This window comes from Vulpes lagopus, chromosome 1, assembly GCF_018345385.1.
Source record: "Vulpes lagopus strain Blue_001 chromosome 1, ASM1834538v1, whole genome shotgun sequence".
Taxonomy (NCBI): domain Eukaryota; kingdom Metazoa; phylum Chordata; class Mammalia; order Carnivora; family Canidae; genus Vulpes; species Vulpes lagopus.
This window is the reverse complement of record NC_054824.1, coordinates 116,220,306-116,238,814: the sequence shown is the minus strand read 5'-3', so window position 1 is coordinate 116,238,814 and position 18,509 is coordinate 116,220,306. Positions and strand designations below refer to the sequence as shown.

The 18,509-nt window shown below is 35.7% G+C and overlaps 1 protein-coding gene across 3 annotated transcripts in view; it reads right to left on the bottom strand.

Moving 5' to 3' along the window:
* Positions 1-18,509, bottom strand: part of MYOM1 (myomesin 1) — a 132,941-nt gene that overhangs the window by 63,622 nt on the left and 50,810 nt on the right. For all 3 annotated transcript variants that reach the window (XM_041751061.1, XM_041751065.1, XM_041751066.1), the window contains exons 11-15: positions 15,035-15,176; positions 11,788-11,987; positions 9,972-10,028; positions 5,079-5,203; positions 323-506 (exon numbers count right to left, since the gene is read on the bottom strand). In XM_041751061.1, the coding sequence (XP_041606995.1) occupies positions 323-506; positions 5,079-5,203; positions 9,972-10,028; positions 11,788-11,987; positions 15,035-15,176 (708 nt within the window). The remainder of the gene's footprint in view (positions 1-322; positions 507-5,078; positions 5,204-9,971; positions 10,029-11,787; positions 11,988-15,034; positions 15,177-18,509) is intronic.

The window sequence follows — 18,509 nt, the reverse complement described above, 5'->3', positions numbered from 1 at the left end:
CTTTATTTTATATTTGTTAAAGCAGAAAATAAAAAAAAATACATTTGGAGGCAATAATGATACACTAAATACTCCAGGAAAAAAAATACATCAGCAATGCAGTTGAAACTCTTGGAGTTTACTTTTCATGACTTCATAATTCATAATAATGAGTTTTTAAAATGTCTCAGCCAGGTACAGTCATCAATTAAATTTATAATGTGAAAGGATGCCATCACTTTTACTTCTGGATATATACATTCTAATGAAATTCTTGCTTTGGAATTTTTCTTGAACTGAAGTAAAGTCAGTTTATAGTTGTTCAACCAAACTCTTTACTCACCAAGTTTGTCCCCTACAACGGTCACTTCGGTTGCCTCTGAAGGCTCACCAACTCCTGCTGAGTTAGAACAGCGGACACGGAAACGGTAGGATTTCCCTTCAGCAAGGTCGAAGAGAGCAAAGCGGGGAGACTTCACAGGGAGCTCGGTGTTCACCCGCTGCCAGTTTTCTGTTCCTGCATCACACTGCAGCCCAAACAGTGAGATCCATTTACAGCACAGCAAGAATAGATGGGAACTCTGAAGCCAGGCATTTAGCAGTCTTATTTCTCAGTCAACAAACTACTTACCTGCTGGAAGTTGAACTGGAGAAGAAATTTGTAGGAAATGGGGATGAAGCATCTGTAGTCCATAGGATTATCTAAATCAAACATAGCTTTGGATTGTTTGACAAATTTGCTACTTTAATACTGCACTGACTTTATCTACTAAGATCATCTATCTACCTATGAAAGACTTAAATTTATTCAGAAGACAGTGTGGGGTCAGATACTTTTCTAATTCTTAGGGCAGGTAATTAGATTTACTATGCTATATAAAATTCTTAAATTTTCATTGTTATAAACTGTTTTATTTTAATGGAATGTCATTTAATGATGTATAATCTCATTAGGTCTGTACTCAAATACAACCTCCTCAAAAAGGCCTTCTTGATCACTCCCTCCCTATCCTATCAAAGAATCTAAAAGAGTTCTTTGCTCCTTTCTCATCACTCCCTATCCCTTATTCTCCTTTATTATTTTGTCAAAACACCTGTATTCGAAATTAAGTTATTTATTTGTCATCTCCTCCATTGGAAAGTAAATTTCAATGAAATGAGTACAGGTAATTGTCATGTTCACTGCTATACCCCAGAGCCTAGAATTATATCTGGCACATAATCAACAATTGTCTTTTTTTTTTCTGAATAAATGAATTTTTTAAAATTCTGAATGAAGTTAATGAAAGATAAAGATGTTCTTTTTTTCTTCCCTATATTTGAAATAAATGATGGAAAAACTAAATTTAAAGCAATTAAATGTTGGAATTAAAATGATCTAGAGTGACTCTGAAATCCTTGAAGGATAAGGATATGGTGTCTATTTGCACTTTAGTAGAGAATATAGTGAGAAAACTATCATTATACAGTAATCCTTTTTCCCCACCTATTCGAATTCTCAATTCTGCCCTAAGGTCAGCAGAAGTGATTTTACTTCAGAACCTTTGGAAATTTTCAAGAGACTTTTCCAGAAATCCAAACCTTATGATACAGTGACCAGCTGTCAAGGATGATATGCTGTTGGGACCATAAGAATACTGATATATTGCTTGGCATAAACATCATTGACTTTGAAATGGGAGGCAATGTGGCATAGTGCAAAGGACCCAGGGGCATCCATTGAGGTCTTAGCTTTGTTCATAACAAGATATGTGACCTTGGGAAAGTCACATGAGTATCCTTTGGTCTCAATTTCATCATTTGTAAAATAGGCAAATGTGACAAAGTAACCTCCAAAGTCCTTTGTAGAATCTTTCATGATTGTGTCATTGTGTGTGGGAGGGTAGAGAGAATAAATTGCCCCTAAACAGTGAATCTGCTGCTAACTGGGGGATAAAATTCTCCTAGACCTTTAATCCTTTAGTCTATGGCTTTGATTCATTTTGACACATTCTCCCCTGGGGAACATATAACAATTATCAGTCATTTATACTTTCATAGTAAAAATAATAGCTGCCTTTCACTCTACTAAAAGCTTTATGCCATTGTAACTCTTTAAACCTCTCAACTATGCTCTGAATTAAGTACTGTGGGGGTAGCACTGTGATTATCCAAGTTTTCCAGAGGAGAAGACAGGCTTGGGAAGATTGAAAGGCAATGATGTGTATTAACTGGATACAGTATATGAAAACTGAGCCAGATTGCCGTGGTTCAAATCCTAGCTCTGTCTCTTACTAACTGTGTGACCTGAGCAAATTATATGCCCCACTGATGCGTGAATTTCCTCATCTGCAAAATAGGTATGATGAAAATAAGAGTATTTCCCTCATAGAGTTGCTGTGAGAATTAAGTGGGTGCACACGTGCAGAGTGCTTAGAGCAGTGCCTGGTCCTTGGTAAACATTGGCTCTTTTCATTCCTGCTTGCAGAAAGAGAGCTATCAAGTGATACAATCCTTGCTTCTGACAGGACCAGATTTTTGATAGGGGAAGACATAAGATATCTGAAAAAACTGAGGCTGAAAAGAACTCAGTAGGATAGGAAGGCTGGGAGCGCTGGAGACCAATTTATCCAATTCTCTTGCTATTAAACCTCTCAATATCAACCATTTCAGGGCTCACAGACATGGTGTAACTGGGTATAAGCTGTAGCCATGACAGGTGAGTTTGTGCTTTATGAAGATGCAAATTCTGGTAAAAAGTTCTGTAAAGAAGTACAAGCTCAGAGGTAACTGAAGAAGCAGCACTCCCTGGGCGTGAACATTCTATGGATGAAAATGTGCTGCAGGACGAGAGCACGTGAAACATTGCCCTTTAGAAAGGTCAACATGTTAGAAGTGGCTCATCAGAAATAACTTGAGACTCAACTGAGTAGAACAGTATGAGGATTGGATAGTTCTTCTGTAAATGTGCCCTAGGTCTCTGGACATGTTCTCCTCCCCCAATATGTCAACTTCCTGGGCCTTTTGTATCTGTCAGTGGTGCCTATATGGGCCTCTTTATTCACACTGCACTCATAAATGTTCCCTCTGTTTTATATTAATAGGTTTGCTGGTGGGAGAACACTTACATTTTTAATCACAGACTCATATGTATTTAGGTCTAGGGGAGTTATAGATTTTCCTGGAGAAATTAGAGTTTATGTGACCAGAGGAAATGTTCACAGAAGCCAAAGTTGACTCATCTGAATAAAATGCCTCAGTATTATGTTGTAACTATGTCATTATTACAGAAAAGATGGTAATTACTGTCACAGAGCTTATTCAGAACTCTTTTCCTGTGGAACATTTCAAAAAGATTCAGTGAAGGGTATGTATTAAGCACACTAGGAAATAAATATTTTCCACTCTAGTCTTGTCCTCTATTAAAAAATAGAAAAAATTTAAGTCAGAAATAATGTTTAAGTTATATTTAATTTGAAGCTAATATCTGGAAAATATACAAATTTATAACAATAAAAACTTTTAATATTATTTTGGTAAAATCAGGCTCTTTTGAAAGATGCCCATATTGCATATTAAAGAGATAATCCATTTTATTGTACCAATTTGCTAAGGATAAGGAGAAGTGAGAGATGTTCCTCAAAGACATGAGCTAAATGTCTTTATCAAGGAAATAAATTAATAAATTTATTAATTAAAGTTGGAAAACCACAGACCCTAGTATTTTTTTTTTTTTTAGTATTTTTTTTTTTTTTTAGACCCTAGTATTTTTAATGCTAGTATAATTTTCTCTGATGATCTGAAATAACTAAAAAGCCATAAGATATCTGAATATTACTTTTATGTTGTCATCTAATTTTCAGATGCTTGGAGGTACCTATATATCTATGATATCTAGGTAATCTCATAATAATTGTCAGGGAAGGTGACCTAATAGATGTTCTGATATTGAATGATCAGAATAGCTTTAAGGATGAAAGAGAAAAGTTCTTAGGAAAGCTAACTGAGCTACATAACATTTTTGCCAAATAAAGACATTTTCTATAATTTTGCTATGAAAGTAAAATGTAAATGATAACTTATATTGTCACAAAATTTTATAAAAATAAAATACACAAAAAAGTACAGCCAATTGTTTCATTCACTGTTCTTAAAAAAAAAATGGTGCATGCCTGCCAATAAAACATAAACATTCTTACCTATAACTTAAAATAAACTTACTTTTGATTCATTTTTTTCAAGTACATCTCAATCAAAACTTTCTTAACAAATGGACTTTGAACCTCATTTTAAGCAAATTCTCTTTAAATGCCCTTTTCCTGTGGCAATTATGCCTTGCCTGGCAGGTTGTTCCTCCTCAGTATCTGAACTTGCAACTAGGCACTTCCCCCAAATAATGTCCTGTCCAAAACTTGGCTCTTCTACATTTTCTGGGCAGAAATACTTACTACAACTGCACTCAAAGATGGGTATGTGATAAATCCATATGCAATTATCATCATTCCACCTATTTTACACCTTCATTGTATGCTGCCCTTTCTAACATAATTATAACAAAATTGTAAGATATTTGAAGGAAAGAACTAGCCAGTATCTCATGCTGTTTTCTGATTCCTGACCCCACCCTACTATCTGCACTTAGTACTAGCTGAGTGCAAGGCAGCATGTAAGGACTTTCTCTCTTCAACTCTCTAGCTCTGAAAAGTACTGTAATTTTTATTCCTCTGGCTCATCTACCCTCATCAGTATTCATTTTTCACTGTGGAAAACAAGTTGTAGAGAGATGAAAAGCCATTACTAGAGCAAGGAAGACAGAGAAAGTGTCTAGAAAACAGTGCTATATGAACAATCTACAGTTTCAGGAACATTTCTCTTCTTAAAAAGATTGTAATTTGGGGTCTGTGGACCTCTTAGGAGTCTATGGGTGAGCTCCAGGGATCCATAAACCCCTGAACTTTCAGATAAAGTTCTGTATAATATACATTTTTTTTGTGAAGACTGTTCGTAGTTTATAAGGAAGGGTTTAAAGAATACAGGACACAATGGAAATTTAATCTCTATTTCTTTAAAGAAATCTTTAGGAAAAGACAGGGGTAATAATGTTGATCCCAGAGTCTTACCTTTTCCACAAAGTACAGAATGCCCTCATGGCCACGTTGGCGAGGGGGCTTCCAACTGAGCACCACATAGCTCCGGGTGGCCTCTGTGACAGAGAGGTCTGTGGGTGGCCCAGGAACAATACCCTCTGAAAAACAAGGAAAAGTGAAAAGCACACACTCTGGGAAGCCAAGCATATGCCAAGAGTCATAGATGCTTCTCTCCTACTGGAGGAAGATTAATTACTGCTCCACAGTATAAAGAAGTACCTCATCTCTGAAATTCTTCCTAAAACATTCATTCATTCATTCAAAGCCACAATTTTACTTTCTTTGCTTGACAATTTTGATTTTCTTACTGGTCCTAAAAAACAGTAATGACATAAGTTATATTTTCTGTACATCCTATATCAGCTTTTTATAGAATATCTTTTCAAGGGAGTTTGGATAGCAAACAAACTTGGAATACAATGACAGTATATTCTCTAGGGCAGAAACTTGACTTGTTTTCTGATCAGCATAATAAAGATAATGTCTTTCTCCAGAGAAAGCTTGGGTTGATTTGTTAGCAGCCGCCTTATAATTACAAGGTTTGTCAGACGTAACATACATCTACTGTGTGTACAGCATCTATTTGTGCTGCTCCATATAACCCTGTGGAAGTTGGCAGGGGGACAATGCAAAGGAAAGTAATGAGAACATGAAGCTCATGCCATCTGATTGTGCTGTGAGTTATAGAATCCTTTGTCTCTGGCCTGGAAATCTTTTATCTTTTGCCAGCATCTATGAAACTGTGGTATGAAACATATTGGTTTGTAAATAAAGTAACATTTTATATCCTCCGCAGTTCCTGACATTAGATTGACCCTTCCACATCAAATAACTAAAATACCAAGCAAAATACATGAAACAACTGTTAACAGACATTGGATATTAGCTGGCTTAGGACAATGATTCCCAAAAGAAGAGAAACAAATTAGGTGAACTCTACCATTGTCCTAGCATATTGTCTGGAGATAATTTCAAGACAGCAGCTCAGGAAGAGGAATCCAGGTAGAGCCTGGCAATATCCCCAGGTTGAGGAGAAGAAGCTGGAATTCTAGGAAGGGCAAGGTAACTATGGATAGAGTCACAAGGATGAATACTGGAGGAAAGAGCTGCACAGAAAGGTAGGCTTCAGAGACCTTCAGAGGGTCCCTCTGGAGTGCTCATCTGAATATCAATTAGCAATCAATATGAGGGAACCAGTTAGACTGCAGAAAACTCACACAAGAGAATTGGAGAGAACAATCTTCAAAGCTCTCATAGGGCCTGGGAGAGTCCATATTCCCATGAATCAGAGTGAAAATCTCCTAAAATTCACAGGCATCTACTGGAGTGCTACTCAGAAGGATATTGTCTCTGTAGTATGGCCAAATTATCCCTAGACTAAAGTCTGTTCTGATTTCACTTAACAAAAGCAAGCCTTGAAAGGTCAAATTGTTTCCCCAGAACAAAGCTGGAGAGCTTTTATAAAAATACAATAATATCCAGCACCAAACAATGTAAATTCAAAATGTCTGGCATCTTGTGAAAAGTTATTAAATATACAAAGGAGCAAGAAAATACAACCCTTTCTGAAGGAAAAAAAAATCAATCAATGAAAACAAAACTAAAAATGTCACAGATTATAGAATTAGCCAATAAGTATATAAAAAGTTATTATAAAAATATTCTGTATGTTCAAGAGGGTAAAATTAAATATGTTAATTAAAGACATGGAAAACATAAAATAATACAAATTGTTCTCAACTTCTACAGATAGAAATTACAAAGTTTGAAAACAAAACAAAACAAAACCCATACACTGGAATTCACAGCAAGTTAGACACTGAAGAAGAAAAGGATAGTAAAATTATGACACAGACATAGGAAGTGTCTGAAATAAAACACAGAAAGCAAAAAGACTGAAATGGAAAAGGAACACAGCATCAGTGACTTGTGGTTTCAAGTGGCATGTATTGGAGCTCCTGAAGCAGAGAAGAGCAGAGATACAGGAAAAGAAAAATGTTTAAAGAAATAATGGTGAAATAATTTCCAAAGCTGATAAAAATTAAAAACTCACAGATCCAAGGAACTTATATACCCCAAACACAGACACATGAAGGAAACAACACAAATGCATATCACAAACAAATTTCTCAATCCAGTGATAAAGATAATGCATATCACAAACAAATTTCTCAATCCAGTGATAAAGATAATCTATGATAAACAGGTAAAGAGAAAAAGACATGTACTGAGGGATAAAAATAAGAATAACAATAGTCATTCTTACAGTGCAGATCTGCACTATAATGGACCATCCTTTCTTTTTTTTTTTTTTTGGACCATCCTTTCTAAAGTATTGAAATCTAGAATTCTATAACCAATGAAGATATATATTTCAGAAATGAAGATGAAATAGTGACTGTTTTAGACATACAAAAAATAAAATAATTCAGACCAGCAGGCCTGCACTACAAGAAATAGCAAAGAAAATGCCTCGGGTACAAAGAAAATGATATCATATGGGAATCCAGATCCACACAATGAAAAAAAGAATAGAAACTATAAAAATGTGAGTGAATATTGAAAAGTTTTTTCTTACCTTTAAATATCTTTTTTGTTTGTTTTTTTAAATTTCTTTGAAAAATAAGTGACTATTTGACCCAAAATAATAACACTGTATTGTGCAATTTATTATATATATATGCAAATAAAATCCATGCAATAGCAGCACCAAGGCTTGAAAGGGGAAATGGAATAACACTGTTTTAAGTTCTTACACTATACATGAAGTAGTATAATATTACTTGAAAAAGGTTGTGATAAGATGTCTATTAAAATTCCAAACTACCATAATACAAAACAAAGAATTATAGCTAATAAGATAGCATAGCTAAAAATGGAATAATAAAAAAAATTCAATTCAAAAGAAAGTTTAAAAAAAAAGAAGGGAAACAGGTGGAATAGATAGAAAAATAGCAAGATCATAGATTTAAATCCAACTCTATCAATAATCACACAAAATATAAATTCTCCAACCACTCCAATAAAAAGGCAATGATTACCCAACTGGATAAAAAAAATCAAGACCCAACTACATGCTGCCTACAAGAAATGCAATTTAAAGACACACATACATAAAAAGTAAAAGAATGGAAATCATATGTCATGCTAACATTAATAAAAGAAAAAAAACCTGGAATGATTATAATAGTATCAGATAAAGAAGATTTCTAAGCAAAAAACATTATCATGGATAAAGAGTGTCACTTTATAATAACAAAGCAGTCAATTCATAAGAAGATAAAATAATTAAAATGCTACTACATGTAATAAAAAGCCAAAGCCTCAAATAATATGAAGCAAAATCTGGTAGAACTGCAAGAAGAAAAAATAAATCTACTATTTGGTCAGAGATTTCATCATTCCTCTATCAACTGATAGAACAAGTAGACAGAAAATTATTGAGGATATAAAACACGCAGTTAAAATTGCAGTAGGTTTTTTATAGAAATTAATAAGCTGATGTTAAAATTTATGTGGAAATGCAAAGACAGAATAGTCGAAACAACTTTGGAGAAAAAAAATTGAGGACTAATACTACCTAATTTCAAAATTATGAAGATTTTTTTAAAATTTTGCTTGTTTCTTTACTTATTTAAAACTATGAAGCTTTTAAAACCAACAGCAACAACCTAAAGGTATAGTAATCAAGATAGTGTAGTTGGTGTAGAGAAAATAAAATTGACCAATAGAGATTCTAGAAATAGACCCACAAATATGCAATTGATTTTGATGATAGTGCCAAGGAAATTTAATGGGAAAAGGATATCTTTTGAACAGATTGCTGAAACAATTGGATAGCCATATGCAAAATGATCATGATAATAATGATGACAACTTAGACCATTACTTCACAAAATATAGAAAAAAAATTTAAAATGGAGCACAGATTGAAATCTAAGAGTTAATGCTGTAACATTTCTAGAAAAAACAGGAAAAATATCTAAGTAAACTTGATTTGGCAAAGATTCAAATATGATGCAGAAATGGCAATATGCACATAAAAAGCCAACAATATTAGGGAAATACAAAGTAAGATCACTACACTCACTATGAAATACCACTACTGGTGACAATGTGGAGGAACTGGAACTCTCATGCTCCTAATGGGAATGTAAAATGGTACAAACATCTTGGAAACAGTTGACAGTTTCTTTAGAAATTAAACATACACCAAAAAAAATTTAAACATACACCTATCATATGACCTATCTGTCCAACTCTTAGGTATTTATCTAAGAGAAATGAAAGTGTATGTCCATACAAACACTTTAACAAGGATGATCACAGAAGCTTTTGACAGTAAATGGATAAAAAATTGAAATGAACTGATACATACATCAACATGAATAAATCTCAAAATAATTATGCTGAGTTTAAGAAAACCAGAGGAAAATGAGTATAATTCCATTTATCTAAGAGTGTGGAAAATACAAACTAGAGTGACATAAAGCACATCAGTGATGGCCTGGAGATGGGCAGAGTTAGGAGAAAGGAATTACAAAGAGGCAAGAGGAAATTTTAGGGGTGATGGATATATTCATTATTTTGATCATGGCCGAGAGTTTCACAGGGGTATACACATGTTGAATTTGTCAAATTGTATATTTTATGGATATCAGTTTATTCTATGTCAATTGCACCTCAATAAACCTTGTTTTTAAAAAAGTGATTCTCTGAAAGTATAAGTTACTTTATGATCTCCAAATATTTCAGAATGTTCCTTCCAAAACATCTTAAATAATATACACTGTACTCTCCACAAAAAAAGGCAAAACCACATGGCAAAACATTGGCAATAGTATCTGGGAAAAACTGAGTTTTTACCTGTAGGCTCCTCTTCAGTGACAATGATCTGCCCAGTCCACGGTGCTGAAGGGCGACCTGAACAGAGAGAAATGTAAAGGTCACAAAATTCATAAATGCAGTTCCAACTGCACTCATAAACTGGCCATAATAGTCACAAATGGGTTTGATACTAGTTTACTTACAATATTTTCCTAATGAATCTTACTGAGCATGTACATGGTGTAAGGTCTTCAAGGAACTCACAATCTGCTAGAGAACAGAGCCCATCTATTCGAAGCCAACATTTCTGAAATTGTACTTTCACAAGTAAGGTAAATCACCTATGTTCATTTACTGCTCAATAGAGACCTCTGGAAACATGTACATTCTCTCATCTCTTTTTATAAGATAACATGTATTTGGGGGAAATGTTTCTGGAACAACTGCAAGCCCAGTAGTTATGTATCTGCAATAATGAAGCTGAAAGAGGAAATGGGAGCTAATCCTATAGTACAGTTCAATGAAAGCAATTTCTTTCCATTATATTTTGAAAAGTGTTATCTACAAAGGAAACCAGTTGAGATCTAGAGTAAGGAAAATGGGTGCGATGGGCAGGAAAAGAGGAAAATCCATTTAAATTCATTTATTCATTGAAGAAGAAATTCATTTCTGTATTCTCATAAGTAACAGAAAAAGAATGGTTCAACTCCTACGTTAGCAACAAATTTTCACCATAGGTTGTACAAAAACAGGTGATATGCAAGATAGCCTATTTTTAATGCAAACAAGTCTTATTTTCATTGGAATTTATAAAAGAGGAGTAAATGAAAGTATGAGCTGAAATTAGGAAAAAGGGAGGGAAGTCAGACAGTAAGCAAAAAATAGAGGGCAATCAAAGAACTTGATTAGAAAAAGTCTCCAGAGAAAAGATATTTTACTTAGTTTTTTTTATGATGCCATACATGTACTTAAGGTAAAGAATAACACTGAGTATGACATAGACCAGTAGTCCTCAACTAGGGTAATTCTGCCCCTCAGGGACATTTGGCAATATCTGGAGATAATTTTGATTGTCACAATGGGGGGAGAAGGAGCATTATTGATATCTAGTGGATAGAAGCCAGAGATGCTTCTAAACATTCTACAGTTCACAGAACAGCCCCTTACGACAAATAATTAACACCTAAAGTGTCTATAGGGTCAAGTTTGAAAAATCTGGTATGGACTGAAGTGTTGATTTCCAATAATCTTTTAATATCATTTAATATCATTTAATGGTCTCTATTACTGAGGATGCATATGGGTTCCCACAAAACAAATGCAAAGCATAATTCATGTACCATGGTTTTGACACTAAGAATTGGAGTTTAAATATATGAAAAGATTTTTCACTGTCTAATATGGTAACTCAAGTATAGAGATATGTCATAAATGCATTTTTCTTTTGACATAAAGAAACTCATTGTGTTGAAATATTAATGCTCTAATGGGCAAACTCTAAGTTAGGAAATTTACCTTATAATTTTAAGAACTAAAAGAAAAGTATATTTGTGGTGTGCTAATAAAATGAATAAAAATGCTTCCTAGGCTTTTATCATATTTCCTTTCAAACAGAATGCCCAGAGCTCTGTTTTACAAAGAAAATTTTTTGAATCAAATTAAAATAAAACAGCCCTTAGTGAAGAGTCAAAAAAAAAGAAATTTTTTTTGTTTTTTGTTGTTTTTCCCCTAGGATTTTCTGATGGATAAAGGATTTCCTATTCTCTTCTCCCTCTAGTGGAAGGGGGAGGAATAACCTTGCAACGAGTTCTAGTGTAGTTCCAAAAAAAAGAAAAGAAAATTGAAAAATGCTTACTTTTAAGTCTTGCTTTCTCAGCTGGATCCAGAGCAGCCACAGGCTCAGAAACTCTAGATGGTAGACCTATTCCATTTTTATTCACAGCTCGAACTCGAAATATGTAAGAACGACCTTCTATCAACCCAGTGACTGGAAAACGAGCAAACTTTACAGGTGTGTCATTGCATTGAGACCAGCTATCTGTGCCCACCTCACACCTGAGGGAAAGAGAGCAGTCAGCAAGAATATTAAAACAAGTATGTCTAAATGAATACCTCCAAAGCTGCAAACCCGCCCAAGTGCTTCAGATCTCCCTATAAAATACCTAGCTCAAGTGTGGTTCAATAGTTACTACTTAATTGCAAGCACTCAGTTCCACTGGATTACAGTACTTCCTCGTAAATAATAAAGAAGCCTCAGATCCCTCCTAAACACACATACTTCCTTTAAACTCCCTAAAAGCAAGCAGCTGAGGGGCCTGGTGTGCTAAGCAGGAGAATTTTGGGGAAAAAAACAGAAGCAGCAACAGGTAAGTATATACAGCTTTACACTGGAGAGACTGAAGGGGAGGATTCCCCAAACATCTCCCTGGCTGACGTCTTCAATTCCACCACTGGTGACTTCTTTCTTTGTCTTCTTTATGCACTTTCTTTCAAATATAAAACTACTGGGGGCACCTGCGTGGTTGTCAGTTGAGCGTCTGCCTTCAGCTCAGGTTGTGATCCTGGGGTCCTGGGCTCGAGCACTGCATCAGGCTCTCTGCTCCAAGGGGAGCCTACCCCTCCCTCTGCCTCCCATGTCTGTCTCTCCCTCTCTCTGTCTCTCATGAATAAATAAAATTTTAAAAAAATAAATAAAAGTTCTTTTTGAGAAAGCTAACATCTTAAATATACTTACGTATACTGTAGTTTGGAAAAAGCTTTTTTTCTTAAGTAATCACTATATCTGATGTGGGGCTCAAACTCATTACCCTGAGATCAAGAGTGACTTGCTCTGCTGACTGAGCCAGCCAGGCACCACTGAAAAGAGCCCACTCAATGCTTATTACATGCTGTGTGAGTAGAAGGGTAAGGAGAGTATTGTAATATATTTGTTTCTTAACAGATGAAATTGATGAGATGCAGGGAAACTCTCAGGCCTGGCTGGGAGAGATTATGGTCTTGGTACTTTTGATTTCTAACTAGATGCTTTTACAGCAGTTGGGGTGGAGTGGTCACATGCTGGGAGATAAAGATGGCAGCTCATATTATGCTAATGGCCTGATTGACAGGGGTTAGGGGCTCAGTGTGTGATTTAATTATCGGCATTAGGATTAAGTAACTCATCCATTTTAATGGGTAGAGCACCAAACTTTTAGTTTATGTCACTTCCCCAACATGGCTCTATGTCTAAAATGTCTAATTCCCAAATAATTCGCATGTAGGAGGGGGTTTCAATGTCAGGGCAAAGGTGGTCAGGGCAAGAGGTTTCTCTTTGTTTCCTCAGTCTCACCCTTCCATTCTTACAGACAATGGACATTTCCTCAACCTTATGTTAAGTGCTATCAAATATGGCTTCAATCCCTGCCTTCTAACCTAAATCTTGCCTTTGTAGAAATTCTGAAGCTATTATGAGTAGGGTATGGGAGGGAGCTGAGAGGCCTAGGACAATTCTTCAAACTGCCCCTGTCTCCAGAGATTCTCCCTCTCTCCCTATGCAGATGGTCATGGTGACCCAGTGATACTATAGCGTGTTTCCCAACCCTCATGTGGGCAGAAAGAAAGGTGGAAAGAAGCTGCTCTGGAGATGTCTACAACTTGTTAGAGCAGAAAGAACACAAGCATATGGCCAGGCTGATATTTGAATTCTAGTTCTGCTACTTACTGTGTGACTTTAGGCAACTTAGTGTTTTCTCACCAGCATGTGGCTTTGGGCCAGCTACTGTTTCCTACTCGTAATAAGAGTATCTACCTTTCAAACAGTGATTATGGGTAATATATGTGATATATTTAGAACAGTGCCATGCACATAACCAATGTTTAATAAATCTTAGTCATAAGATGGTTATTTTTAACATGACTAAGCAAAATGTACTTCTGATTGTCCCTGGTCTTAGACTGATTAAGTTTGCAAATCCCTTGAAAATCTGCCAAAGACAATAAGGCAGTCTATAAAAATGAAAAAGAATCTACCTAAAACTTCACAGTTCATCATTACTAAATGGCAAAATAGTGTGCAAGTATTTAGTATATTGTTAAGTGGTATATGATATGTTATAAATATTTCTCTGGTATTGAGCCCAACGGGCATATATTTACTTATTACCACAAATATTACGTTTAATACACCTTGGTACAAACCTGTTGTACCATGGTGGCACAGATTATTTGTCCCTAGTGGTATCTACAATTAGATTCTATTACTGAAAAATGGAAAGAGAATTGGAGCAACTATTTGAATAGAAACTAAGTTAGATAATAATGTATTTAGGTTGATAGTCTAAATTTGTTGTCTATATTGTCCAAACTCACTGGATAATTAATGTGTAAGACCCAGTTACTATAAATATCAGAGGTTCTAAGTTTTGGAGAATGTAAATAGCAAAAACTTGTAGAAAGAACATAATTTAATACTACTGATAATTGTTATTTCATTGTCTAACTTTAAACCACATCCTATGATATAAGGAAGATATTGCTAGTATTCCTAAAGTATGATTCTTTAAATTACTTAATACTTTAAATTCACTTGACATACTAGGAATGTGGACATTAAATATATTGGACATGGGGATCCCTGGGTGGCGCAGCGGTTTGGCGCCTGCCTTTGGCCCAGGGCGCGATCCTGGAGACCCGGGATCGAATCCCACGTCAGGCTCCCGGTGCATGGAGCCTGCTTCTCCCTCTGCCTGTATCTCTGCCTCTCTCTCTCTCTCTCTCTGTGACTATCATAAATAAATAAAAATTAAAAAAAATATATTGGACATTAGTTGTTTCTAATAAGCTGGCCTCTATACGGTCTACAAATTCATAGCATTCTTGCCAAATTAGTGACTTGCATTGGTAGTCAAACTGAAAATTATCTTTGGAATTTAGGTCAATAGATAGGGATGTGTATGTGTGTGTGAGAGAGAGAGACACACACACACACACACAGAGAGACAAAGACAGAGACAGAGAAAGAGGGAGAAGAGACCAGAAAATATTTCATGTAGAAATGGTGGAAGAAATCAAGCATGCATCTTTATGCCCAAATCACTCAAACTGAAACTAGACCAAGTACTAACTTATCAATAAAATATCCCAGGATAGGACTCCCTCCATCCACAGCTGGCTGTTTCCAAGAGATGATGATATAATCTTTGTTGGCATCCAAAGACACAACATCCAAGGGAGAGGCTGGAGCTCCTTCAATCTCTGCATCAGCATCTGTGGAGATACAGAAGGATCCCTTTAACCCTCTCAGACAAGATCCATCACAGCCTGGCAATTCAGGACTTTGTGCACACATTTCTTACCACATCCACAGTGGCTACATCTTTGGCTTAAGTACATCAAGCTTCAATCTTCAAATCTGCCTACCAACCTGACAATGTGTGCTTTTCATCATCAGTACAAAAAAAATTATGTTAGAAAGGGCTCTAAAAAGGACCCACGACCTTACCCTCATGGCCTTTGCCTGCCCAAAATGTTCTAAAGGAAAATAAGTATGGAGATGTCAGGAATCACTATCAAAAACATCTAAGGGGAAGCTGAGCCCGAAAGTCTGTTCTTAAGATATCTTTTGTATAGTGTTACTCAGAAATACGAATTCCTCTGTAGGGGAAAAGATAGCCACTTCTATCACCTTGTGGATGCATCCACAAGAGAATAAAAACCATGAAGCTCTGCCCATCCCTCTGCCAGGCACTCCCTCTTTGGAAGAGAAAGGAAAACATTCACTTTAATCAAATGTTTGTTCCCAGACTGAAGATAGTTGCGAAAGGAACTCTGATGCAATATCCACATCTGAGCCTAGTTGATCCAAGTTTAGGAGAAGTCCAGGATTATACAAGAAAGAGAGGACAGTGATTGTTTATGAAATGGGATCCTCTGACAGTGAGTCTCAGCAGTGTCTTCAGGCACAGCTAGTGAACCAGGGATGTTTTCAGGGGGAGAGCAAGGGGAATGGAAATAATCTGTTAAGAGCCTTTTAAGTGATAGGCAGGGTTCCTGGAGGTGGGGTCCCCATTGCCAATTCCTCCTGACCTCTGGTTAACCTTTTTGTAACCAGAGTTAACAGGAGACAAGGCTGAGACATGTTGGAGCCACTCAGCTCAGGGAAAACACTTCTGTTGACTGAATAAACACTTTCTTTTATAATGAGCTATACTTCTGTAACTCTTATGAATTTCTAAACCATTTGATAATAAGGCAGAGATATTTGTGCACTTCTGAATTTGATAGGTTTGCATTGCCTCTGAAGAGCTCAAGTCACTCTGGTTTTGAATATTCTGTTTCTTGTCCCATGAATCTTCAGGAAAGTGTTTTAGGCAATTTTTCTGGCATAAGTGCTGTACAAGAACATGTACAAATCATGGTGCCTAAAAGCAAGGAGAAACATCTTTCCTTTCAAGCTTTGAGAGAACTGGATGGGGGAGAGCCTGGTGATGGTGAAGTTAGAGCAAAGCCAAAAAGGGTTAGAGATGCTGAGGTTAACAGGCCAAAGTGGCAAAGGAGGGGTGCTGGAAAGCCGCTCAGATGGGAAGACACAGCTGGTAACCTCCACCCATGTCCTTTTGCTAAACCTATAATGAAACAACCAAGAATCCCTGAGTTGAGAGAGCAGAGTTTAGTTTGCTGAATATCCATTGTATATAAGAAAGCCTGGCAGACAGTAGGCATCTAGGGAGCCATTTTCAGCATATTTATAACGTTGCTTGGATTATGCCATCCTTGGGGTACACTTGATAGTCTTTCAAAAAACAGGTTCCATATAGGAGCTGCTGGAAGCCAAGTCCAAATATTGTGTTATGTTACAACACATCTGTGCTCCTGGCTCTCAGCAACTGCTCTAGAGTGCTTGACCACAGTGCCCACTTGGTCAGCAGCAACCTTCTCAGCCTGTGCCCTTCCTTCTCCCAACTCTTCAAAAAGCCAAAGTTTTTGTAGGTTTTATTAATTAGGCGAAAGATTAGCCTGCTACTCTTTATATTTTGACTTATGACACAAGCTAATAATAAATTTTTCTGAAATGTAAGTAACTCTATTATCTTTATTATAAAAGCAGTGCATGCCTATAAAACATGATAATCAAAATTATATGTTAAAATCCCTTTTAATTCCACAATTCAGAGATAAATACTAACTTATTGGCCTAGATTTTTCTAGAGTTTTTTTCTGTATGTATGAACTCAAAAGGGATTATTTTTGAAATAAAAATGGGACCAGACTATATAGTTTCATGTTAATATATTTCCATGTCAATAAATACAGATATGCATAATTTTTTTTCATTGCTGTGTGGTATTCCATCCTTTACATGGGGCATTTATTATACTTTATTTTACAACTCCCATGGGTGGATATCTAGATTTCTTCTAGTTTTTCCCAGTATAAACATTTTTCTCCCCTTTGCCCAGTTAAGTTCCTGGAACTAGAATTGGTAGAAATTTGCACTATTGCTCTATAGTAGCATAACATCCTTAGAAAAGTTGAAACCAAAAAAAAAAAAAAAAAAAAAGAAAAAAAAAAAGAAAGAAAGAAAGAAAGAAAGAAAGAAAGAAAAAGAAAAGTTGAAACAATTAACACTTACCAGCAATGTACAGGAGTGCTATTCCCTTCATTCCTTTATCCCAATGGATTTTTAAAATCCTTTAAATCTTTACAATATGATAGATCAAAATGTTATATCATTTCAATTTTTGTTTGATTACCAGTGAAAACTTTTTCATATATTTGTCATTTGTAATTGTTTTTCATGACATTTCTATCCTGTCTTTTACCATTTTATCACCTCTCTCCCTCTGTGAGGTGGAGAGGGTGGGAGAGGGAAAAATATATAAAATATAGAAGTCTAGAAGAATACGTAATAAAATAATAAGACTGGAAAGCTTTTTTGTTTTGTTTTCTTTCTTTTTTTTGCTTATTTATATGATCTAATTTTTTTTTCACAAAGAACACATATTACCTACGTAATAAAATCCCAGCCAAATATGTACGGCTCTAGAATGCATTTCTGCAGACATATGGTGCTTCATACATTGATTGTTCTGGTTCAGAAGCTATGTTCTAAGCAGTAAAAATATCAGAGCTCTAAAAATGCACTGAAATGGCTTCATGCGGTGCAATGTATACAGAGTTTTATAAAACACATAAAGTGTCATTTAAAACATGTTGGCAATTACTTGGGTTGCCTGGCTGGCTGAGTTGGTGGAGCATGTGACTCTTGATCTGGGGGTTGCAAGTTTGAGCCCCATGTTGGGTGTAGAGATTACTTAAAAATAAAATCTTTGCAAAAAAAAACCAAATATGCTGGCAACTTCTTAAAAAGTTAAACATAAACTTAACATATGACCCAGCAATTCCACTTGTAGGTCTCTACGCAAGAGAAATAAAAACATACATCTGTGAATATGAACACAAATGTTTATAGCAACATTATTCATCATAGCCAAAGAGTGGAAACAATCCAACTATCCAACTGGTGAATGGATGGACAAAATGAAGTATATCCATATATCACAATACTCAGCAATAAAAAGGAACAAACTGCTAATATGT